Raw genomic sequence first — 25,667 nt, 5'->3', positions numbered from 1 at the left:
AGGTTGCAACACAGCTCTGTTGTGTATCAGTAATAAACACATAGTAGAAATAATTTATTAAGTAAAGATAAAAGGAAAAAAGGGCTATGATGCACACCTGTGTACATCAACAAGCCACAACCATTGTAAAATTGCTTTTAATCACTAAAACATTCTCAACCTCCATCCACAAACTCTAACCAACACTAAGGTGATTTACAAATAACACACTGTCCATCAAACCAAATTACGTTTTTTACGTTTTACTCTTAACATGTGCAACTTTCTTGTAACCACATTACACACGTAGTCACATAAACACAACTCACTCAAAGTACAAATGTCCATTAAAGTTAACTTTTTCATATATATATCCACAAACACCAGGATATATTTAACCAAGGACATCCTGGTATTCTTAACATATGTGGCTGAAAATAACACTATTGAAATGTTACACAAACTCTAAACAACACTAAAGTAATTTTCAAATAACACACTGTCCATTAAACCAAATTACATGTTTGCTCTGCACAGATAATCAGGATGACCTTCACACTCTCAACTCATTTATATGCTCATATGGTGATACACTCATAGCGCCCCCTGCTGGGAGGGGGCCATGTCTTTTCTGTTGCTGTATACTGTTGTGCAGGAGAGAGGAGAGGACATAGAGGACTCTTGTGCGTGGCTGCGCTGGCTGCGATTCCCGCGGCTCGCAAGGGGTGCAAGGGCCCGCCCATCGCTGTTTGCAGCTTTGATTTTTGTTGTTGTTGCTATTTTCCTGTATTTCTTACTTTATTTTATTTTCTACAGTCGCTACACATTGTTTGGATTTACCCTGTGTGCAGTACACATGTACTGTCCCAGCCAAACACTCCCACTCTGGTCATTAGCAGGAATGAGCTTTGGCTTTAATTATAAAAACACCAGCTCTTGAATCCCGCTGTTTTATGAGTCGTGGGTATTTTTATATGACTGGTTTTTAAACATGAAATGGATTGCTTGTGTGAGATTAATCAACACTTGTTAATTTTTAGAGCCTCCAGCCTCTTGGAGAAGAGATTCTTTCTCTTTTGCTGGTTACTACAACAATGTGTGACCAACATTAAACAGAATCAGAGCTGTGACAGATAACTGATGTTACTTTTTTCATGAACATCACAGCGATCTTGTGTTTGGGTTTCTCATTTTTACAAATGTGTTCTGTAATCTCAAATCAGATGTGCCACTTCTGGGGCACGATGGCAAACACTCATACGTCTGTTCATTTAATCAACATACTGAACATACATTAAAACACTGAATGCTGTTTTTTAGCCACTTTATCACTGTGCTAAAGGGATGGCAATATTGGTTACTCCAGGCTGCAATCTCTCACAAACAGTTGGATGCCATTGCAAAAAAGGTGTGTGCAAACATGACTCCAAGAAGATGAATCCAACTGATGATGGTAAATCCCATGGCCCTTCTTCTAGCACAACCATGAGGTTGACATTTTCTTTGTGTTTAGTAAAACATCTCGACAACTACTGGATGGATTGCCCTGTAATCTGGTTCAACACATTCATGTTCCCCTCAGGATGAACTCTAATCACGTTGGTTAAACCCTCACTTTTCCTCTGGTGCCTCTATCAGGTCAAGTGTAATTTGTCCAATTTAACCAAATATCTGAAATAACTAATGACATTTCCACCTGACAGCCTCAACTGTGCTTTGTGTTTTGTGGTAATAACAAATTTTAGCATGCTAACTTACAAAGGTAAGATGTTCGTAAACATTATACCTGTGAAACATCAGCATATGGCATTGTGAGTAAGGACGGCCCCACAAAACCACTAGTGTGGCATTTGGCTCTTAATTTTCAGAAGTCGGTGTATTATGTGTGTATTATTTGGAAGCTGTCTGGATAAATGTTCTTGGCTCAATATGGAACAGCTAGTTTCTGTGTGGATCCAATTATACATACCATTTTGTCATACTGTAAATTATGCTTCCTTTGCACTAAGATCCTTACATCAACTAAAAACACTCTGGGAATAGGCAACACACAGGACTTATCCATCAGAAGTGTTCCAAGTGCTGCGGAGTGATATTATGAGGCGCATTTGAGAAAAGCGAGGCATCACTCCAATGTCTTAATGTTTGGAACATCTGAGAAGCTATTTGTTGACTGTTAAAACCACACTGTCTCAACAGTTCCTGAAATCAACAACCCAACATTAGCCACTGGTAACTCCAGCAGAACAGATGTGGCCAGCGAGGCGCTTTGCTGGAAGAGGGCATGAGTCCTAATTTTTTCACTGGATGGAAAAATGTCGGCATTAATTTGCTTCATCAAGACAAATTCTCTCTTCAGTGTGGTTCGCCAGGGTTGTTCTGCCTGGGTGAGAAACGAAGGGGTGAATTGTACTTTCACACATGTTTTAATTCAGGGTCTTTCCATTAGGACCCCTTAGATTGAGAGGAAATTGTTCACTAGAAAAATAAAGCTCAGGCCATCTGCCTTCTTTCAACTTTCTATAGCAAGTAATCTTGAAGTTTCTTGAGGGCTGTTCCTGGACCATGTGTTCTGTAAAAAGTCAACAAAAATGATTTACAGTATTTGCATGATAAACTACATTTTCCTGAGGGATGCAGCTTTGCAAACTTTCCATGATGATTACAGTGCTCTGTATCTCTCACACATACTCACACAGGCTGTCTCTGAGGGGGATGCCTGACACGGGTCCCTGCAGAGCTGAATGATCACAGGACAAAAGTCGAGGGCAGACGGGCTGCCTGCTAAAAAGAAAGGGCAGAAAGGGTTTTATCTGGGAGAAAAAGAAAAGACTCCCCATGCAGATTAATAAAATAACCCTGAGGTTCTTCTATACACACCCTGATCTGCAGCCACCCCCACCCCCCACACAAATTCCCCTCCCAGAAATACCACACACACACACACATATAGGGAATACGTGGAGTCTGCCTCACCTGTTGCCTGGCAACAACTGATGGGAAAAAAAGGTGGTGTTTCTCCAATGATTAAAATTTCCTGGGTAGCAGTGTTTGATCCCCAGTATGCTGTCATTGTCTCTCCATGGCTTCATAAGAAACCAAACACTGGGGTAGCAAGAGAGGGAAAAGAATATATAAACTTTCTCACTCTTGTCAAGAGGTGGCTGGCTTTGCTCACTGACTTTTCCTCTAATTTTTCGAGGATAAAGAACCCCCTCCACCACCACTACCACCACCATCCAACTCAAGTGAAACCAGGACTTTCTTCACTTTTTTGCCCCCTCCTGTCATGGCAGTCACTTTGACAATTCACCGGGCAGTCACGTTTTTCAAAGAGAACCTAAAAAGAAAAGGAAATACATCAATTGAGGTCGTACCGAGGGTCAGACACAGAAAGTGGTGGCCTTTCTTAACAGTCCTCAGTTTATTTAAAGTGTTGCTGTCGAGGGGGAGAGGGAAGTGGAGACACCACTTCGGAAGGAATGTGTAGTTAATGCCACGCTCATGGCCAAATTAGTCAGGCCTGCTGAGGGGATTCTTCCTGGGGTCACTTCCATGGTAAAAGACTCACATATACTTCAGTACATTCACATCCACATGAAGCACGTACAACATATGCATTCACATTCTCACTGATCATCTATAAACAAACACATACATCCAGAAAATGCTACAGTAACATGTATGAGAAGACCCTGATGCACTGTGAGGCAGCGAAACATTTAAAGATATAGCACTCTCATGCTTTGTTGAATATGACTCTGTAGCCTACTGTGTTATCTGAGCTTAGCATTAAGAATGGAAACAGGTGGAAACAGTTTGCTCTGTCAAAACCAAATTTGTAAACAGAAATTTGTGGTTTTATTGGGGTTTTATGTCAGACTATAACTGCTACTGTCCAGTTATCCATCCAGTTATCCATCCACAGTCACATCTTAGTACATTTTACTATGTAATGATAATCTTAATGTCACCAACTGGATTGGAGTCTCCCCAAATTCAAATCGTAAACACCAAACATATATATGACTTGAAATCCTGTAGTGAAATATTGAACAGAAAAACTGCAATAGCCAGTGCGAGCAAGCTCACAGGAAAGCGCCACCAACAGGATGTTAGGTTAGCAATTGACAGTAACCTTCATGCAAGTACAGTAATATTAAGATGGAGCGGCATCTCCATGGCAGTGGAAGGTGAGAGAATTTCTAATGATCACAGGTTTCACTGTCCCCTTCACCTGCAAATGGCAATTACGTTAGCTTGTAGCAGTAGCTTGCACTAGCCCTGTTTGAGACTAACAATAAACTTTACCTGGGGAATCAGTGGTAAGCTGCCTTCTTTCACATGACACACAAACACCATTCTCTTTCGACCTTCTCTGCACAAAACTCTGACCTGCTTTCCCTCTGTGTGTACAGCTGACAGCTCTTGCTTAGAGTGATTATCTGTCCTTGACTACCTTCTCAATCCCTCTTACTATAAAATGATCCCTTCAATCACTGCAGCATACACACACGCGCAAATGCAGCCACACACACACACACACACATTTAAGATAAGGTTGCCCCACCTTCCGCATGGACACATGCTTGTATCTCAGCCTTGTTTATATTAATCTAATCCTCCCTGTCTGGGTGTGTAACAGAATTTCAGGAATCAATAATTATTTATTAGAACTTCTACATCCTGTATTTATGTATGAGTGCGTGCTCATGCATGTCTATTTTCATAACATTATACACCTTCTGCTGCCCCATATCATGGTCTCTCTCTCTCTGCTTGCTTCATGCTGAGAGAATGTGCAGGATTGCCACTGGGATATTTGCAGCTTTAGTAGATGCAACATCAGAAAAAACCTGCTTATAAGACCACAAACTGAGCCACTATGTTTTCACAGACCCCGGTGAGGCACGCGCTATCAATTGCTGTCCACACTGAGCCCGGCCTAATTCATAAGCTGATGACAGGACAGTGGATCAACATTGTCACTGTCATCTGGGAATTTTATGAGTCATAGGCCAGGGAATGAATAGTTTGGAGTTCACTGGCATGAGCTTTGGGATGTAGTGGTATGTTTGCTACTCTGATGCAGCTGAGGATTAAGAGCGTGATTTTCATGATGAGGTCGAGGTAAATGGATTTGCTCAATGTCATATCAGTATAAAAGCTGGGCATCTACTCAACTGAATGATATTCTAAGCTTATGTGGGGAATGATAAGTGTAATTAGCTTCAATACACTTTGATTTGCAGTCGCTTCAACTCTGACATTCCCGTTAAAGCTGCTCTAATCAATAATATTTTCAGGTTAACAATGAAAGAAATGACTGTGTGTGAACCCACACAGAACTATAAACCACCTCTGAATGCTCCTCTAATCGCTATGGAGCGCCTTAGCCTCTTTAAGCTCCTTTATTTTTATTTTAACACCTGCAACTTTACTATTTTGGTTTACTAAAAGCTCACCAGCATCGTTTAGAGACAGCAGCAACTGTACATGACTGGGTAGGGTTAGGGAAAGATCATGATCTACCTTTAAGCAAAACCACAATCTTTCCCTAAGACCACAATGTGATTTAATTGAAGCTGAGTCCTGTTTATGTTGAGTAAAATATTAACACCAAAGATGCCATGTTTTATGGCTCTATCTATGGAAAAGTATACATGTTTATTAACCTGTACTTCAGTATGGAATATTTGGTATTTTTGGGAGATTTTGAATGAAGCTTCACTGCTTAGCTGGGCAACATGCATTTTCAATGATGGACGCACAGGCTTCAAGGTCAAATAAGCCAGTTTTTGCAGACAAGAATGTCATTAAAATCAGTAAGATCAAAGGGCTGAGAAATTAATTCAGTCATACAGGTTTTCATTTTATTCTTGTATCTGATAGAATATCTTTGCTGTGGCTGCTATGAGGTGATTTTTTTTTTTTTTTTTTGCTGCCAAAATCAATTACAGCGTATCCTCCTCAGGCATGTGTCCAAACACAACACACAACAAAACATTAAGATTTTGTTGCTTAGAGGCAAAATATTTGTGTTAACTTTAATTTGTGCCAAACTGTGTGTCAGTAAGAGTGATGGGAAACACTCTCCTGGCTCCTGAGTACAAGACCTAAATTAGATTAGGGCTAAAATAGAACTTGATGTGGTATTAGGGGGAAAAAAAAAAAAGAACGTGTAGCGTGCATCCACCCTTGGTCGGGAGGGTTTATGCACCTGCCCAACTTCATTTACAGGTGTCGACTGATTCTCTCATTGGACGGTCACTGGGACTGACCAAGTGACCTTAACCTTCCGCACCCCAGAGCCACATTCACACACACCCAAACACACACACACACACACACACACACACACACACACACACACACACACACACACACACACACACACCCAAACACACACACACACACACGCTCCTACCCCCAGGGGATGGTAGCGCTGGTTCAGACTGGGACACAAAGACGAGCATTATTCTTCTACATCCCTTACACCGTGCTGGGGACAGAGGAGAGGGAGGAGGGAAATTTCATCATTTTTCACAACATTTCACCATAATACTTTTTTTGCAAAGACACACGAGCTTTGACACAGTTTAATTGAAGCATTACAGTTTTGTTCAATTACAAATCTATTTTAAAAAAAATAACAGACATTCTTGACATTTTAAATTTACACATTAGAGGTCTAATGCATCCCTTAATATCCTGAGTGAAGTTTGGATTCAGCAGCTTGCCTCAGTAAAGGTGAAAGGGTTTAAAACAATGCGTCACTCTCTGTTATGTTTCACTGGCTGGTCCTGAGTTAGTACAGGACAAACAGGGAAGTATTCCCATGAAGAAAGAGCCCACGCTGTGTTTGCATTGCTTTCGCCAGCACAGTGACTGATGGAAGACCAGAAGCCACAGTGAAGAGAAGCACTGGACTCAAGCATACTGTTCCCCCTAAACATCAACACACTAGTTAGACAAATGAGGCTTTGGTCTTGCTTTACAGCACTCTGCTCTGATCTCCAGAGGCTGCAATTTTCTAAACCTGGAGGAATAAAGTCTCTACATTTAAGAGCATTTATTACCAAAACTTCTAAACCTTTAGACTGAGGCTCTGGTGACAAATAGAACAATGATTGATGGTGGATAAGGTATTATTATTTTCTCAGCATGATGAAGTGCTTAAAAGGGAAAACAAGTCCTGTTCCCCTCATGTGATTTTTAAAAGGTGTATTTTAAGTTTCTCTTGATCTTTCCTCCGTATTTTAACTACACAAACAACCTCACATTTGGACTCAACAGGAAAAGGTCAAGTCCTACAGTTTACCATAACTCACCCATATCCATGCCTCTCTGTCATGACTCTCCCTCAAGCTTTTATGGAACTAACTCCCTCTAGAGGCAATAAGATGAAATGCTTGTGATTCAGCTGAAATCAACTTGGACACTTTCTCTTTCCACACCAAACAGTTGCCTCCAACAAAAAAAAAAATGTACAAAAATAAAAATGACTGATCAGGCCCTCTGTTACGTGTCCTATCATCTGTCAACATCTATAAAGCTTTAGGTGTATTTTTGCTGTTGAAGCTCAGATTTCACAACTGACAATAAATATGCAGACCTACAGTACACTAATTAACTGATCTTTTACTGACAGAATTATCTTTCCTGATATAATTTTATGGAGACATATTCAGATAGTCCCTTTAAAATTAAAAAAAAATATTTGTGGAAATTCCTGATCTGAGTCAGAGTAAGATTTGGAGAAAAGGAGTCAGAAGATAAATGATCTAAAGGGACAAAATGACATCTTGATTGACATCTGCTGTCAGCTCTTTTGTAATCTGATTACTAAGCTAATTATTAAACTATAAACTAACTACTAAATCAAACATTTTTAGTGCTACATTAGCTATCAATGATTTTCCTTGCGTGCAAAACCACATTTTCTTTCTTTTTTTTTTCGTCCAGACTAATAAATTCTATTTAAACTTGAAAAAAATCAGTTTAGCAGTAAGAGGTCGACTGGTCACAGGTGAATTAGTTCGGGTCATACACATCAATAGTTAGATACATTCAGATCCTGTTTATGATGCGCATTTAAAGCATCACATGGAAGCAGGAATCCAGACAGGATCCACAGAGCAGCTACAGTACACATTTAAAACCCTCGCTGAAATAACTTCAGTATGTCCCTCTCTCACTCTCTGTCTCTCTCGCTCTCTCTCTCTCTCTGACGCGGGGGGCTTGCCCTCTAAATAAACTTTGGAGCTCACAGGGGGAGAGAGAGAGACAGAGACACAGCAGAGGGCTGAAGTCATCAGCGGGCCGGCAGGAGGGGAGTGAATGGGTCCCGCACGCAAAGCAGAAAAGCGCTGAAACTGCGGAGGTTTACTTTGGTTCAGTTGCCTGCCGCCGACTGCGAGCGAGCGAGAGAGGAGGTGTGTGTCTGACAGCCAAAAGAACTATGAAACTTTCTACCTAGAAATTGATTTTGTAGTTATTCGTGTTGGTTCTGTAGAGGATTCTTTTTCTTTATTGTGCTTTAGTTGATGCTGAGATGAAGCAGAGACCCTGAGCGCGTCTGGCACATTAAGGTATCCACACACCGGGACGCGCGGCGCATCTCCACTGAGAAACACGGATAGAGGGGGAGAAAGGTCAATGTGGAGTTCTACAAATGGATATATATCTCAAACTTTTTAAGAGTCACGTCAGTCGTAATCAGTAATTCTATTCATCTCCTTTTGACCAATACTAATGTTTGATTCTCCTCACCTCCTGCGCACGACGGATGAAAATCGAGCTCTTTGGTGTGTTTGTTGCTTTTTTGTTTTTTGGAGGGAATGCTCTTTATCACAGCACGGAAAGCGAATCCCTGACTCAGTCTGCCTTTCTTGGCACGTATGAAGACCCTCTCCAGGATGTTACAGTCTCAGCGGCCCAGGCATCATTGGGCCACCGTACACTACCATCACCACATATCACCACATAGCTGGGGGTCCTGCTGTGTCTAGGAATTATCTAGCCTCCACCTTCTGCCAGCGTCTGGGGGAAGAAAACGGAATCTTATCCAATAAGTGTTTTGGTGAACATTGACATTGGCTTTACGAGTCTCATCTCTGGGCTACTATGCAATTACAACTGATCTCCTTTGTGTTGATCATCTTGCACTGCATGGATTACACTGGTTGTCAGCAGCACAGCAGCTCCAGGCACCGGCAACACAAACGTGAGTAGGATAAAGTGAAGCGCTTTAGATGCTGCCAGGTGTGCACACACTTAGCACTGTCTTTGTGTTGTCTTTTTCTCTTTTACTGTTTTATTTATTAAATTTTTATTCTTAAAAACATTTATTAGCCTGTTTTACTCAGACATGGGTGTTTTACTCACAAAGGTCTCCAGCCTACATTCTCAATCTTTTGCCAACAAAACTAACAATCCAATTTTCAGTTTATTCTAAATTTCTAAATTAATGATAGGCACATTACTATTTGTAGTAAATTGTAGGTAATTTGTAGGTCACCAAACAATCCTATACAGGAGCACGACTGGGGGACCCTGAGTATCAGCGTTTGATGTGAGTCTTTGTAGATATAACGAAACGAATCACAGGTTATGTCTGTTTTGTTACCTTCGCTTTAATATAATTTGAAACAAAAGCAAATCTAAACTCACTCATAGCAGGTTAAAAAAGTCACAGTAGTAATTCCCTAGACTCAAAAAAGTCTGTCAAATATGATAGAAATATTAACACCAACTTCCTCACTCCCAACTCAGCTTTTCTACATACACTATATGGGGTTTATGCGTTCCCGCTTGTTAAGTTGCAACATTTAAGTGACAAAATGGGGAGTTATTTCTAATAAATGACTGATTTCGCCCAATTCCAGCGCATGTTCCATCCTGATAACTGTGATTGTATGGCGCATCCATGATACTCTTCAGTAATTTCACCATTAGCAGTCCACTAATTAGTCCAGCTATCCTTCTTTCGAAGCTTAATTGGATTAATTGATTGTTCCGCCTGCCACCTGAAGCCTGAAGCCTGCAGCCGCTGCTCTTTGCGCCCAGTCTCCTGGTTCCCGTCGCTCTCTAGCGGTCAGAGCAGCAGACTTCAGGCACGGAATCCGAAACCACGGTATTAGGGCTGATCATTGTCCAAACGGATATTCACAGCTTCAGTTCCCATATTTGGTGATGCAGTGTCCGTGCTCAGTTTATTTCCTTACACTTACACAACATTTTGCGATTTATGGGAAAAAGGTTTCTTCTGCTGTTAAATCACATGCGGGGAGTGGGGTTCCCACGTCTGCCAGTCAGAAACTGGAATCAGAATCATAATTTGAACTCATGTCCCATATTGTTCTTATTACTGTTGACAATCTGAGTAAATGTAAATTTGTCAGTAGGCTCAATCAAAACAGCAGAGACGTTCCACACTAAAAATGCTGTAAGTCTGGGTGTATTTCATCTCCCATACACTGTGGTCCAACATTATGTCTCACCTCTTGAGCTATGACCAGATTTTTTTCCATGATACCATGAAATAAGTATCAATAAAGTATATTTTTCTACTCTTCCTACGCACACTTTATCATTGAGGGTGTCCAGATGTGCGCTGTGACTAAGTCTGTTAGAGAAGAGCAGAGATAGCTGGAATATTCCATGTATAACTTGCCAGCGTGGCTGAAAACTGTCTGTGATCTACAATAATAGACCTCCGGAGTGATGTTTTTATCCCTGCCACCTGGGGCTGAAACTTCTCTTTATGCCTCTTTGTCTTTACATCTGATCACAGCGCTCAGGTCTGTAGGCTGGACCAGAGAGAGGACAGTTTTGTCCTCCTTTTTTCCCTCATGACCACCAAAGTGGATTTTTTTTAAGCAAAGAGCTGCAGCATCTGGGGTTAACTGTGTGTTTATTATGTAGCTTTAAAGGGGTCTGGTGTTACGTTTGCTCTTGGCAACACTGTTCAATGTAGTTCAGGTCAGACCTGAAGAGCTAAGCGTGGATCTTTTTGCCGTTTAGCAGGGTGAAACATTACTCAGAGACATTAGTTAAACCTACATATAAATACATCAGACAACAGTCTCGATGATAAAAGAAAAGAAAACGTACCTACTCTATGTACTAAGTTGATTATTCTAACTTAAATGTGTTTGTGCTGCACTATTGTACAATATATAGACATTACAGAACCTGCTTTATAATCTACGCTGCATCAAGGTAGATTGCATCTCACTTTTAAATGTTTATTTCCTACTAAACAATATTAAAGAGCCTCTCAACACAGTGTGAGAGAGGGGAGCACAAGGGTCTTCTGTAGTACTCTAGCACTTGGTTTCTTAAAGCAAGACTGAAAACAGTACAGACACTATGCTTTTTGTGAAATTGTATTTTTTTTTTTAAATTAGTATTTATTGGCTTCTGTGCAGGATAAAGTACTGAAAATGTGTTTTAGTTTGAAAAATATAAAACATATTTTCACTAAAGCATATCCACATGGTGTGATTCAGTTCTGTGGATGAGATGGCATGCGCTAACGCATAATTTATTGCTGTTTAAGGAAGTTGGAGGTTTATTTCACGTTCTACAGAGAGGAGTAATCTGCCCTGTAGACTGACTCAGTGCCCATTAATTGACAAGTGTGCCTAAGAATCCAAACCTCCTCCAAGGAGGCAGATATCTTACACTTCCCGAGATGTCAGGGAGGATGGAGGGATTAGTTGGTGAAGGGGTAAATGAGTACATACTTTAGAGGGAAATAAGGGGGTAAGAGTGAGTTGGGAGTCAATGACCATTCAGTTAACAGGCCAAAATCACCATGCAGAGACAGAACCCAAGCTCCAAGCTTCCTGTCTGTGATGATGCATCCAAAAATGAAGGCCAAGTCATCTTCATGGAGGATGAAGATGGATGGATTTAGCTCTTGAGGCTAAGGATAGAATATGTGTCTTGTAAAGGCAAGGGAAATAAAATGTGTCACATGATGGAAATCTAAAGAGCCAGGCATTTAATACCTTGGCCAAAACATTTTTTTTATTGTTTTTGTTTTGGGCTTTTTTTTTTTTTTACTTCTGTTTTGTTGCCCAGTCCTATTTTCTCCATGAACCATCTGTGTTTGTGTGTGTGCCGGCATGTGAATGTGTTTATTCATATGTGACTTTGTTGGTATGTTATGCAAGATACCACTGTCCAACTGAGGTTTTGTCGGTGCAAGTGTGAGGGCAAGGCCAAATTCCTGCGTCTTAAGACTTCTGTGAATCAGGGCAGCTTGGCAGGAACACATGTGTTGGCAAATGGACAGCCGTTGTAAAGATTGTCGAGATATTTTAAACAAAGTATCCATGATCTATGGTAAACTGGCAGCTAAACTCCTTCGAACTTAGAGAAGAAGAATGAGGGCCAGCTTACGCCATTGGCATGAAATGCCAAGGCTGAAGAGGAAAATCAATTCCTTGGGCGCTTGCGGGGGTTGCTTTTGATTTGCCTACTGCAACATTTTCCAAACAATGCCTTTGGGAATGGAGCACCAATGCCGCACTAGTGCACAAGTATGTAAAACATGGCCCATGGCTGTTGCCTATATATTGACGCTATGCTGCAGGTGCCCTGGTATGGGCAAACACATAGACTTTGCCAGGCTTGTCCCTGAGTGATTTTTTCAACGTCAATAGCCACTGTCTGGATTTAACTAAAGCGTGACATTTCTAACAGAGGAGTGAGTTCAACTGATTCCTACATAAAGACAGTGATACAGTGACTGTATCATCAGGACCAAAACAATCCTCTCTGAACCACACAGCAGCGTGGAACCTGTCATGTGTATCTGACGGTTTTCAGCTCATAAATATACGTAACCATCCAAAGCCTCTTTGTCAATGTTTTTGTCCATTAAGTAGAATCAGATACTAAAAGGGATATGATATACAAGCTTTTCAAGGACAGTTACAGCATGAGATTATACTGATTTTATTTCTTCTTCTTTGATGCAGTTAGGTCTTTTAGACTTTAAGTCCTGAGCTTTGGATAACCTTTGATTTTTTTGATATATCTACAGTATTTGCCAGCACTCCATTTGCCTATATCTAGATATAGACATGTGTATATCATAAGCCTAAAAACACACTGTCATATGGAAATACATTCGGTGTTACTTGGGAGATGTTAAAACGGTCTGTGACAGGGCTGTCAACATACAATTAAAATGATTCAAAGCTATAACTGGGCCTTCATCCCTGGATGACAAAGTCTGGTGAATCATCCCACAAATTAGTGAAGAGTGGGGGATGAAAACTCTGCTGTAAAATATATCACCAATATCTAAACACTAAAATACTTATGTACATAAACAGAGCTGTTAACATGGTATAAATTACTGTCATTAGTATTGTGAGTAGTAGTATGAGTCATTGTGCTGAGATAGTAAGTGAGTGGTCCTATACTGTAATAAAACACTTGTGCTTGAAAAATAAAACCCCTACAAGATACAGCTAACTTTCTTTTTTCCTTTTGCCCTCATTTTTGAAAAACATGACACAACAAAACTTGACTGAAATATAAATTTAAGTTTTTATCAAATGTTAAAATAAACATGCAGTTTTGGAATATTTCCTTCTCTGAAAAGCATTGTGGGTCCCTTTGAAAATGCTATATGTGTTAAATCAGTCTGGTGTTCCTAAAGCATTTGAAGCCATTTTATTTTCAATGCAGTCTTTTTGTTACTGATTTAAAATGTACATTAAAACGATGGTGCATAAAACATAAAAGCATTCTTTTAAAATCCAGCAGTTCAACAAGTGTTTAGTGCCATCACTGAGGTATTGATGTTAGTATTGTATAGAAGCATAAAGCATGCACAGTGGTGCCACAGGACAGGCTGGCCTGGCGGCTGCATTTAAACTATCAGCCTGATCTGGTTTTGTACACGGCACTGTAGCAAATAATCATTAAACCATTAACAAAAAACATAACATTGCACTGTACTCCGCACAATGACATTCACACCACATGGAACAAATTTTCCAAGTTCAGAGTCTGCCAAAGCTTTCAAGTCAGATTTTGATTGCCGGTTTTTGGCCTATATTATTAAAAGTAGGAGGAACTTTATTTTGAAAGGGCACAGACTTTTTTTTTTTTCAAGCGGCTGCGGGTATGTCAGATGGTATTCCCTGTTCCTTGGTTGCTTTAGGCAGCAAAATGACAGTTTTAGAGCCTCAATACAAGAACAAAAGGCTGGTATGAAGGAAATGGAAAGTTAGAAAAAGTTGGATTTAGTTAAACCCAATAAGGTTATGAATTTCACCACTTGACCACTTGTGTAGTTTAAATAATTTTACCACTTGCCTTATTGTGTAGGACCTAAAATCGGTCTCTTGGACTGAGGCTGGTATTACTAGAATGGTATCGGCAAGCACTTCCAAAGTGGCCAGCACTGAGATGGGGCAATGAGGCTTATCAAATGCTGTGATCTCTCCGGTATCATGCATTATCTAGTCAAGTTTTCCATTGAGACCATTTCTAACCTCAGAGTTGAAAATGTCGTAAAGAGTAATCTTTGTCTTAACATTTTAGTTTTCATGCTATACCACATGTGAAAATTCATACGGGCATATCCCCCTGTTCCTGTCAACAGAGATCTCTGGTGTGAGCTCAGGGTGCCAGCAGGGTGGCTGTCTGACCTGCTCTGACTACAATGGCTGCCTGTCCTGCAAGCCGCGCTTCTTCATGCATTTGGAGAGGATTGGGATGAAGCAGATCGGGGTGTGCATGACTTCCTGTCCTCCAGGCTTTTACGGCACACGCTCCCCAGAAAGAAACACCTGTACAAGTAAGCCCTAGCATGTTCCTGTTTTAAATGGACAGCAGTCTGTAGGGGTGGATATTAGCCGCCAGACTCCTGTGTAATGAACTGTCCTCTGAATGGATGGGCATTAGATTCAGTATAATCCTCTCTCATAACAAACACACACAGAAAAGTATCCCAGACTTGTCTTGAGGTATATGTGGCCCCTCAACAGTTTGTTTTACTTAAATGTGACATGCATAAGCTTGGCCTCAAGACACTGTCAAATTATATGTCCTCTATCCATATACACTTCTTTACAAGCAACAGTCCAAGACCTGCTTGTGAAATATGACATTAAGTATACATATGTCCTCAGATTAAAAAACGTGATAGTGCTTAGCCTATTAAGTATGTTTCTTTCCTGTGACATAAAATCGAATCAAGTGTTGCTTTACTCGAAATTATATATCACTACCCATCTCGTGGGACATCAGTCCGCCTGCAGTAGCCTATATTCCTGACTGCATTCCCTGTCAGACATGCACACGCGAACACACACACACATACTGACACCCTGTATATTTAAGATGCACGACACACACGATAACTTGTACGGTTTAAATAAACCCTTGGGGTGGTGGTCTGCGTTTCTCTGTCAGAGTGCAGGTTGGAGTGTGACTCCTGCTTCAACAAGAACTTCTGCACACGTTGCCGAGTAGGATTCTACCTTCACTTGGGCAAGTGCCTGGAGAACTGCCCAGAGGGGATGGTCCACAGTGACACACAAAAGGAGTGTGTTTCCAGTAAGTGACCAGAGTTCAGAGTACATAAAACATGTTTTCCTGTTAAATTTGACTACTGTATTCACAGATACATAACTGTACTTTTGTTTTCACAGGGTGCCCTGCAGATTGTGAGTCATGTGTCAGTAGTGATACATGTACAAGGTGCCGGGCAAACCTGTACCAGCTCAGCGGGAGGTGCCACCAGGTCTGTCCAGAGAACTATGAGCCCAATGACAAACTCATGGAGTGCACATCACAAGGTCAGTCCAGCATGTGTGTGTGGATGTGTCAGAAAAATACCCACCAAAAATTCCTGTCCTGTTGGTAGGGTCCCATACCAAGTTTTTGGCCCTTGATGTCGAAGAGCTTCAGGTGGCAAACAAACTTGAGAAAAAGAAGAGAGCAACCTTTCAACATTTCAATCTTTAGAAAACATGTCAACATAAAATGATTAAATTGATGTTTAACCTTTTTCATTCTCCATGTTTCCCTGGTCAGTGCACTGCGAAGTGGGTGAGTGGAGTGAGTGGAGCCCCTGCTCTCGGTCCGGTAGAACCTGCGGCTTCAAGCGGGGCCAGGAGACCCGCACACGGCAGGTCCTCCAGTACCCATCAGCCTTCGGTAAACCCTGCCCTGAGATATCAGAGATCAAAGATTGCCTGGTCAAAAGGAGGAAATGTCCAGGTAAAGAAAACATTAGATCAGATCCTAACTCAAGATCCTTCTGATCCAGCATTTAAAACTGAAATGTCAAAAAACAAAAACAGAACAGTTGTAGTTGTAGTTGCTGTTGACCCATCACACTCACTGCCAACACTGTATTTGTGACACATGGCACAATCTACTCTCTATGAATTCCAGACCTTGTCGCTTCAGCTTGTACAATCAGAGCTAGTCGTTCTTCCGCTCAGGACTATGACTGTTTACTCAGAGGATTGTCGTTGTGGTCAGAGTGAGGACAGTGAGGGGAACACACATGTGTGATGTTGCAATGGGTATGTTGTGTGTTTTCCCATGAGACCTCTTTAGATTTTTAAACAGTAAAACCGCTTTCTCTGCTCCTAGTAAACAGAGAATAGCGTGATCATTTCTAATGAATAGAGTGAAAACTGCTTTCAGACGGGCTCGTCTCTTTATAAAAGCCAACGCTGTGGAGCATTTATGATCACTCTGTGCTGTGTTATGTGTGTACTGCATGTGTGTGGTTACTGAGGTGGTTGGTGGCTACGGCTGGTTGTTTTTTAGCCTGGACTCTGTAGTGTTAAATGACAGATCGCAGACAGGGTAGGAGGCTGAGATCCAGCCCCCTGGGGCCTCACACTTACAGAACAAACACACTGTGTGTATGGGTGTGCATGTGTGTATTTCTGTGCATGTGTGTGTGTGATGCAGCAGAAACAGCCAGCTCAACATCAACATCCTCCCCCTGGGAGGCATGCGGCGACCAGGGGATCAGTATTGGTTTATCCCCACAGCTGCCAATACACACACACACACACAAACTTTCTCTCACACACACATGCAAACCAACACATGCACACACAAATCCAGATACAGATACACCCTCTCAATTTCAGACAAGTCAGACAAATGAACAGTTCTGCAGTCGCACACTCAGTTTGGCACACCAAACCAAATACACACACCAACTTTATCCCACTAAAATAACTACACAACCTTTGGTATTGGTGGTAATTTGTGAAAAGAGTCAACTGGGTTGATGTGATTTATAAGGCCGACTGTGAAATGTGCCCTCTGGCACCCTGGCTATGCCCTTCTCTCTCAATTTCTATCTGTATCTCTCTACTGATCCATTCCTCCATCCACACACACACACACACACACACTACTACACTAAAGAAAACATAGACCCCCATATAAGCTCCCTGTTGGCGCTCCCAGTCAGTCGGGTCGGGGCCGAGACTTTAGTGTGGAGTCGACGGCTCTGTTGATCTAGCTAGAGCCTGGTGAGGGGGGGTTACAGAGAGATGGAATGAGAGGAGAGAGAAAGAAAAAAGAAAGAAAGAAAGCTGTGTGCAGTCTTACACACTACAGACCCCGTTTATCAGCTTCTCCCCCACGTGTGATTACTGAGTTGCCCCCACTGCAACAGCATCCGTGGTGAATGGGAGCTAATTATCTGCCTCGGTGCGTCCTCTCCCCACTGTTTACGTTCTGCACACGCTAGGGGGTCAGTGGTCCGACCTCAGAGAGCCCCCGGTAATCCTCCAGCAGCCCTCAGACACTGATACATCCTCCTCCTCCTCCTCTTCCTTTCCTCCTCTTTTGCTCTTTCTGCCTTTGGTTTCTTCTCCCCCTCTGTCCTGCCTCTCCTCCTCCCGTCCTTCTCCTTGCTACATCGCTTCACTCCTCCACATGAGTACTGTTAAACCTTTTCTCATCTCATCCTCTTTCATCCTCGGTTCCTCCTGTTTGCCCTATATTTTTCTCCTCTTCTTATTCACTCAAGATATACAAGTATCTTCTTCGAGTTCGTAGTACTATATTAATTCCCTCATCCTTACCCAAAATTCTGTAAGACCCTTTGTGTTTTTCTTTTCTTCCTCCTTTTACCTCCATCCTTGACAATCTTTTTCACACCTCTGAATATATAACTGGGAGCCTATTCTTGGGTCCCTCTGACTCTGTCTTTCAAAGGGTTTTTGTAACCTCTAACTTTCCGTCTTGTGTCTTCATATAACTTAAGACTTTTCAGACATAAATGATGACCTTGTGTCTCAGATCTAGAAAAAAAACTCAATGTGTATAAGTTTAAAGGCAACTTCAAAGTACAAATCATTAAATACATGTCATTTGTTAGAGATACATTTTATGCTTGCTCCCTCCTTTTGGAGATTTAAACAAATCAAAAATCAATTTTGTGTAGTAGGCTATGTAATATGGTAATTTTTGCCTCCATCAGATGTGCAGTGTCACGGCACAGATTGGCCCCTTTTACTTAAAGAAAAACAAGGCTCAATTATTAATATATCTCCTTTGTTTAATCTGTACACAAACGTAAAAATGTTAAGTTGCGGATCTACAGGCAGTTACGTGCTAAAACGCATTTTTCTTTGCTAGTAGGGGAATTGTTTTGTTTTTTCTTTGGACAGAGTCAGACTAGTTTGTTTCCCCTGCTTCCGCTCTTCATTCTAAATTAAGCAAATCTCCTGGCCCAAGCTACACATTCAGTTCTCAGGTATGAGAGTGGTGGTAATCTTCTCATCTCACTCTCAAGCAAGAACACAAATAAGCGTATTTCCCAAAATGTCTACCCTTCTTTTACGAGTAGACATAACTCTCCAGCACTTGCAGGCTCCAGTTCTACAGAACCATTGCAAAATCACAGCCTCCAGTTGGTCCTGATTAAACTTCTAAACGATGTTTTAAATTAAATATACTAAGTAAGAAAAGTTGTAAATCTGTAGGAAACTTCCAGACATATTAACATTTGAAGTCAGAAAAACTTGGCACTGTTCCTCTGTTATCAATGGCTAGAGATTGGGAATGTTTACACACACATCCTCATCCGCTGCCATCTCTCGCAAGTTAATGCTGGCTAATTTGTCCTTCGATCGACCTGCTGTTCACCTCTCTATCTCTGCAGCCAGATAGACCGTGCGCCTCCTGCAAACCTTAGCCCCCTTTAACTCCCACAGACGCACATACGGACACTTGCACAGACCTATTACAGACAGAGAAGTTAAGCAAGCCAGCACCAGCTAGTCAGTGAGGGGGGGATTGTTATACACACACACACACAGCCAGAACCCCCCTCATGATATCCTGGCGGCCATGCGGCAGGCATTCCACTCGTGGGACAGCCCATAGCCTTTAATCCCAGCCTGGCTCCCGCCAAAAGCTCCCCGGACGACAGAACGCCTGCCATGGAGGATGTGCCACCATAAAACACACAGTGAGCGTCTAACCACACACATGCGCACACACACACACACCCCTTACCCTCAGTGCCCCTCATTTGATCTCTGTTTCCTACTCTCACCTTGTTCTTCGGTTCGTATTATACTCTCTCTCTGGATTGCTATTCATCTCTTCTACTGCTCTCTTTGTCTCTTCATGTCTCTTTCACCAACATGCTCACTCACTCACTGTTCCAGCACAGACACAGTGTGTAGTGTCCCATTCAGTAAAGCCTCTCTCTGTGCTCTCAGTACAGTTTACTGAGTCCTGCCCTTTGTTATTGTGCTGTAACAGATTTCTAGAAGTTACATTACGGCCACAGACAATTCAGCTGGTCTACACTAGTGGTTGTTTTAACAGTGTACAGGCAGGGTTTTAAGGGGAATAACACAGGATGAAAAGCACATTCCTGCATACATTCCCGCTCATTAACTAGAGATTATAGGAAATTTGTCACATAATCAGTGTACTGAATGTGGCAATGATTTTGTAGGGTTTGAGAGCAGTTACAGTCAGTGCTTTGATTGGACCCAGACTTATAATAATTTGTCACAAATGTTATTTTTTTTGTACTGTATTGGTCATAATAAATCTTTTACACAGTGTATTCAGTCTTAGTACAAATGAAAAAAATTGAAGTGGAGCATATAGTATATAGTCTGCGACTGCAAAGAACAGATGTACATCATATAAACTGACAGGTTAAAGAGTGACCTCAGAGCTGCTGTCTTACATTATACCATTATTACTGTATCCTTGCTCTTGCTTTTATGAGCTATTGCTTGACAACAAAATCAAAAGTGCTTAAGGGCATGGTTTTGAATAAATGTTTCAGTCGCTTCACAGATGTGGCAGTTAGATCAACTGAAACTACATTAAAGTAATAGTTTGACCGCTAACTACATCCTGGCTTTAACTTAATACTTAAAACTCATAAAGAGAGTGAATGAGTGTATTTCCCAAAATCCCATTCTTTCCCTTTTAGAGTAATTCAGCTTGTCTCTAAAGGGAGGCCTTACAATACAAATTTAATAATATAAACACAACAATTTCACTTGAACCTCAAAGTTTACATATTTTATTTGGTACAACTTCACAGTGACCTTTGAATTTGAGTAACACTGCATGCTGCATTTCATCAAAATCTCACACTGTGTACAAACTGCACAAATCTAAGGTCCTTAAACGCATATTTACAAAATTATTCCAGTACCTGACTTAAGTGTAAATGATACAACATGTAGTTATAGTTTAAATCATTAGGCCTCACTGTTCTGTTTATAACATAACTGGAAGGTTTTCTATGTGTTGTCCCAAAAAACCAGCTACTCATTCACTGCCAATCTTAAAGTCTTGATGACATTATTCAACACACAGTTTACAAAAAGCCCATCAGAAACTGTTCCAACCAACCAAACGCAGGTTGGTTTAATAAACACTCTCCTAATCATCTCAACACTGGCATGGATTAGGTTTCTCCTCTGGCTCGACAAAAGCACGGGGGCTACAGTATGACTAATCCACTGAACTTGTAAATAGTTATGGTGTCAGGACAGTGAAAACAATGAGAGCCAAGGGGACTTCCTGTGTTTATAGAGGACGGGGGGCAGACCCCAAATGAGTCAGTGCACCACATTACTCCATCCATCCATTCATCCATCCATGCACCCAGCTATCTTCACTATCTTTGATTTTGATTCATTTTTGCTTGCTTTTCACTGTCTTGCAACTAAACCATGTGAACACTGCCTAAACTGTGTTTGTGCACATGTTCGCATATGCCCTTATGTCCACCTCCTGTCTACTTGTCCTTTCATTATTTTCAGAGGAATATTAAACACAGTGAGGTACAATTTGGGATCACTAGCCCACAGTGTGCGGGTCAGACATGGTCTCTGGTCCAACCAGAGCCCTGGCTTGATTAATGAACAGACAGAGAGGGAGCGGATGAGCGTAGGGTGGGCAAACATGAAGTGGACAGGAGAGAGACAGAAAGAGAGAGAGATTTCTCTTTCTCTCTCCCTATGTCTGTGCCTACTGCCTACTTCAGCAGTTTCACAATCCCCGACTGGCCAGCCAAGCAGCCGAGCAGGCCGTGCTGCTCCGTTCCACTCACACATGAACAGCAACAGTACAACAACAGGAAAGGGCCTCCTCTGCTTTCACTTGCAGGTCCTGTCTCCAACCTCCCTGGGGGTGGATCTTGTTGTTATCATTAATAACTGTAGCTGGAGTAGAGATAAACCTTCAGCATTCCAAAACTCTTGGTTTTGTTTATGGGATGGTGTCGCAAGAACAGATAAATTGGGGGTTTATTTAAAGGTTTTCTATTTTGGACAAAGGTCTGCTCCTCACAGGGAGAGGGGCTGCAACAGCTGATGGTTTAACAATGTGGCTGCAGTCTGCAATGAAAGACTTCCATCTAGTGGTGAAACCACAGCATTGCAATAACCAATGTCCTATTCCAAAGGTGAATTGCACCCTGAAATGTGTTTCTAATCTTATTTTTGACATGTACATATATATTTTGGACATTTTCTGCAGCAGCTTCAATTTTATTATATGTTTTTAAAAAATTTAATGTTTCTTGTTTTTCAACATTCTTTATTGAAAATAGTGCCAGTATTCTGACAATGAAAAGAAATACTAAAAATTATGTAAGGTGGATTACTTTTTAAAATGAAAATGAGGCAGAGAAAACAAGAGCCGTGCCCTCTCCCCTATTTTGCAAACCTTAATTATTTCATTTTGTCACCTTCCAGGACGACGGAGCAAGAATGAGCGAAGAGATCGGAGGAATCGTAACAACCGCAAAGATAAGGAGAACCAAGAGGGGCGACGAGAGCGGAAGAGGGAAAGGGAGCGAGAGAGGGAGAGAGACCCAGGTGAACGTGAAGACTCTGATAACAGGAACAAAACAGAGCACAGGCACCGCAGAGGCCACGACACAGAGCCAGTCTCCCCTGACGACGGCCTAGTACCGTAGTGCTCTAACGCCTTCCCACCTTTCCTCCTGTTATCCTCCCAGTCTTCCTCCTCCAAACCTTCCCCACCCTCACCCACTGTTCGCCCCCATCGACCCCTCTCTGCAGGGGTGTTGCTGCTACCTGTATGATTTGAAAAAATACTGTCTGTGCACAGACAGGATGGGGCACATTCAGCCACAAGGCTTGGGCCACTCTGAACTTTAAAAAGTCTTCTTTTCTACCCTGTAGCCTCTACTCCTTCACTTCTACCGCTGAGAGAGAGAGTGTTGAAAAAGTACAGGAGACACTGTTGAGACTGCTGTTGGGACGGAAGAACAAAATGAGAAGTGTCTGTGACCATGTGGAGGACTGGCAGACAGACGAACAGAGAGACAAAGACGTTACACTATGTGCTTGTTGATATGGTTATTTAATGGGGCCCTGGTACAACATTGCGCGTTTTTGAATGTAGATTTTGCAACATTATGTAGAACAATTGTTTATTATTGTTGTTCCTGTTCTTTAGATCTCTTTATTTTATTTGGTGCAGAATTTGTAAAGAAAAAATAAAAGTGAGTTTGCTCTTGCCATCTCGTGACATCTTCGTAATCACTACAAACGATGTAGGAAAACCTGCATGTTGTGAAGGTGTAAGGTTAAAAAAAAAAAAACCATCAACACATGCTCTAGTTTTATCCAGATATGAATCTAATCTCCCACTGGTTTTCTTCTTGTGTACTTTGAGTAAAGCTCCTCGACTAGGACCCACAGCCGCCTGTATGTCAAATAAAACTATAATGGGTTTGTACCTGTGTCTTATCCATTTTCTCATCTGACAGCCATCTTGTGCAATCCACTTGAATGTGCTTAAAACCCTCTCAGACTAAATGGAGAGTGAAACTCAGTACAGTAAGCTGACACGTATTGTTGTCAAAGGTTGCCACGGCCTCATTCGGGTGCAAAGTGTATCAGCACTAGGAAGTTTCTTACTGTAACGCCTGAACACTTGTCATAAGTACTGACAATCCATTTCCTAATGTCACTGAAGTCTAAATAAACACACTCTGTAAATTTAGAAATATATTCAAAGTCCACAGTAGAGAACAGTTAAAAGGCCAACCTCTTTTCCACAACTATTCTAACACACCTACAATAACTTGTTCTTCAGCACATATTATGAACCATTAAAAATGCAGTTTAAATAAATTAAGCAACCTGTAGTTCTTATTATGCAAGTCAAAATCCACAATTGTGATTGTGGATTTTAACTTGTGCAGGTACAGCCCCCCTCATTTATCAACTACCATGTAGATCAAACTTCACAGCAAGACATATTTTTCAACTGAATTAATTCAAGTGTATAATTAATTGGAATGACTTCTTTAATATTAAGTTTTATACATTTGAACATCTAAAATATTTCAGTGCTTTGAAAGTTTGTCAATAAACCAGATTTGACATGTGAAATGAAGGATGATCATTTTTATCTGGATTAACCTGTTTGGTTTCATGAAAAGCGTCAGTGGTCCTAAACACTTGGTCACTGTTTCAGTTGTACGCTGTCAAGCCAAAATATTTTTGTGTAACAAAAACGAGAAATAAAGGATCATATTTTAAAGCTAAACTGTTTTATTGGTGGAGTGGATTTTTTGCTCATCAGAAACATCTACTTGCATCAACAGGCATGATGACAGTATTTCCTCCTCATTCAGTCAGCAGAGAAATCCTCACTAGTACACTGTACATGAAAATATACTTTTGTTTAAATTTGACATTTGCAAAATATAGATAAGTCACAGTACAGCATGTATACAAATCACAAGTGCAAAATAAAGCCATGTTTGAAAAGTTAAGGGAAATAATACAAAGGAATGAGGACCAAAGTCAAAAGCAGGACTTCTGAATCAAGATGACCCTACTGCTAAAACAAAAACAAAAGAGAGGAAACACTGTGATAGATCTTGATATACCCAGATGCCTTTTTTAGTTAAGACGGAACAAATTATCAATCACAGCGGCTGTTTGTTTTCAACTAACTTAATGCCCCCTGTTCACTTCATATTAGCCACAAAATCCTCGCCCTTCTTGATTGAAGCCTTCAGCTCATCTATGGCGTCAGCCACCAGCTTCTCCTCGAAGGCAGACAGCTTGCCCAGCCCAAGGTTCTTCTCAATGCCGTTCTTCCCCAGGAGGAGAGGTGTGGAGAAGTACTTGCACTCCGTCTCCTCAGATCTGACAAAGGCGCACTCCACCACTCCCTCTTTTCCATTCATGGCATCCAGGACAGAGAAGGTGAAGCGGGCACCAGCGTAAGCCATGGAGAGGGTAGCAGATCCGGCTCCAGCCTTGGCCTTCACCACCTCTGTGCCGGCCTCCTGGATCCTGCCGGTCAGGGCAGACAGCTGGTCAGCAGGGAACTCTACTTTGGGTGTGCACTGGGAAATAAGGGGGATGATGGTCTTCCCAGCATGACCTCCGATGACAGGTACATTGACACGAGCTGGGTCAAGGCCTTTGAGCTCTGCCACGAAGGTGTTTGCTCTGACAATGTCCAGGGTTGTGACACCAAACACTCTGTTGGGGTTGTACACTCCATGCTTCTTCATGACCTCTGATGTAATAGGGATGGTGGAGTTGACAGGGTTGGCGATGATGCAGATCATGGCCTCGGGGCAGTTGCGGGCGCAAGCATCGGCCAAGGTGGCTACAATGGTGGCGTTGGTGTTGAAAAGGTCATCACGGGTCATGCCGGGTTTTCTGGGCACACCGGCGGGGATGACCACGACGTCGCAGCCCTTCAGAGCAGCATCCAGCTGGTCGGGACCCATGTGGCCGGTTACATGGGCCCTTGTCTCGATGTGGCTGAGGTCTGCAGCCACTCCGGGGGTGTGGGCAATATCATAGAGGGACAGGTGACTCACCAGGGGGCTATTCTTGAGCAGCAGAGACAGCGGCTGGCCTATGCCGCCCGACGCTCCGAGCACCGCCACCTTGGCGTTGTTCTGAGAGGAAGTGGACAAGCTCCGGACGAGGCTAACGGTAGGTCTCACGGCACGGGAAAACATTTTGTTTCTGTTCCTTCTTTTCCTAATTCAGAGAAAAATTAAATACTTGAAGAGCCCCTCTCGTCTGTGACACCAACGTCCTCTAGCCACGAGCGAACAGGAAGACTCGTGAACTGTCATGCGTCGAACATAAAGGTCGTGCGATTTTACGTCAAATTGCGTCAGC

The 25,667-nt window shown here is 41.9% G+C and overlaps 2 protein-coding genes and 1 long non-coding RNA gene across 3 annotated transcripts; 1 reads left to right on the top strand and 2 right to left on the bottom strand.

The window, feature by feature from the left end:
• Window positions 1–593: 593 nt before the first annotated feature.
• On the bottom strand, window positions 594–3,159 carry LOC121186505. The gene is made up of 3 exons (XR_005894483.1): window positions 2,956–3,159; window positions 2,675–2,763; window positions 594–2,551 (listed from the first exon to the last, which is right to left on the bottom strand). It is a non-coding gene; the product is annotated as an uncharacterized LOC121186505 (long non-coding RNA).
• Window positions 3,160–8,250: 5,091 nt separating this feature from the next.
• Window positions 8,251–24,060, top strand: rspo3 (R-spondin 3). Its single transcript, XM_041045253.1, has 6 exons — window positions 8,251–9,205; window positions 14,612–14,806; window positions 15,424–15,567; window positions 15,663–15,809; window positions 16,048–16,233; window positions 22,233–24,060. The coding sequence occupies exons 1-6, from the start codon at window positions 9,106–9,108 to the stop codon at window positions 22,454–22,456; spliced, it is 996 nt and encodes a 331-aa protein (XP_040901187.1). The 5' UTR covers window positions 8,251–9,105; the 3' UTR covers window positions 22,457–24,060.
• Window positions 24,043–25,624, bottom strand: mdh2 (malate dehydrogenase 2, NAD (mitochondrial)). The gene has a single exon (XM_041045252.1). The coding sequence runs from the start codon at window positions 25,499–25,501 to the stop codon at window positions 24,488–24,490; it is 1,014 nt and encodes a 337-aa protein (XP_040901186.1). The 5' UTR covers window positions 25,502–25,624; the 3' UTR covers window positions 24,043–24,487.
• Window positions 25,625–25,667: the final 43 nt, after the last annotated feature.

The sequence above is a fragment of the Toxotes jaculatrix genome, chromosome 8 (genome assembly GCF_017976425.1).
Source record: "Toxotes jaculatrix isolate fToxJac2 chromosome 8, fToxJac2.pri, whole genome shotgun sequence".
Lineage (NCBI taxonomy): Eukaryota > Metazoa > Chordata > Actinopteri > Toxotidae > Toxotes > Toxotes jaculatrix.
Note: the sequence above shows the minus strand (reverse complement) of the source record. Positions and strands in the feature narration are given on the sequence as shown.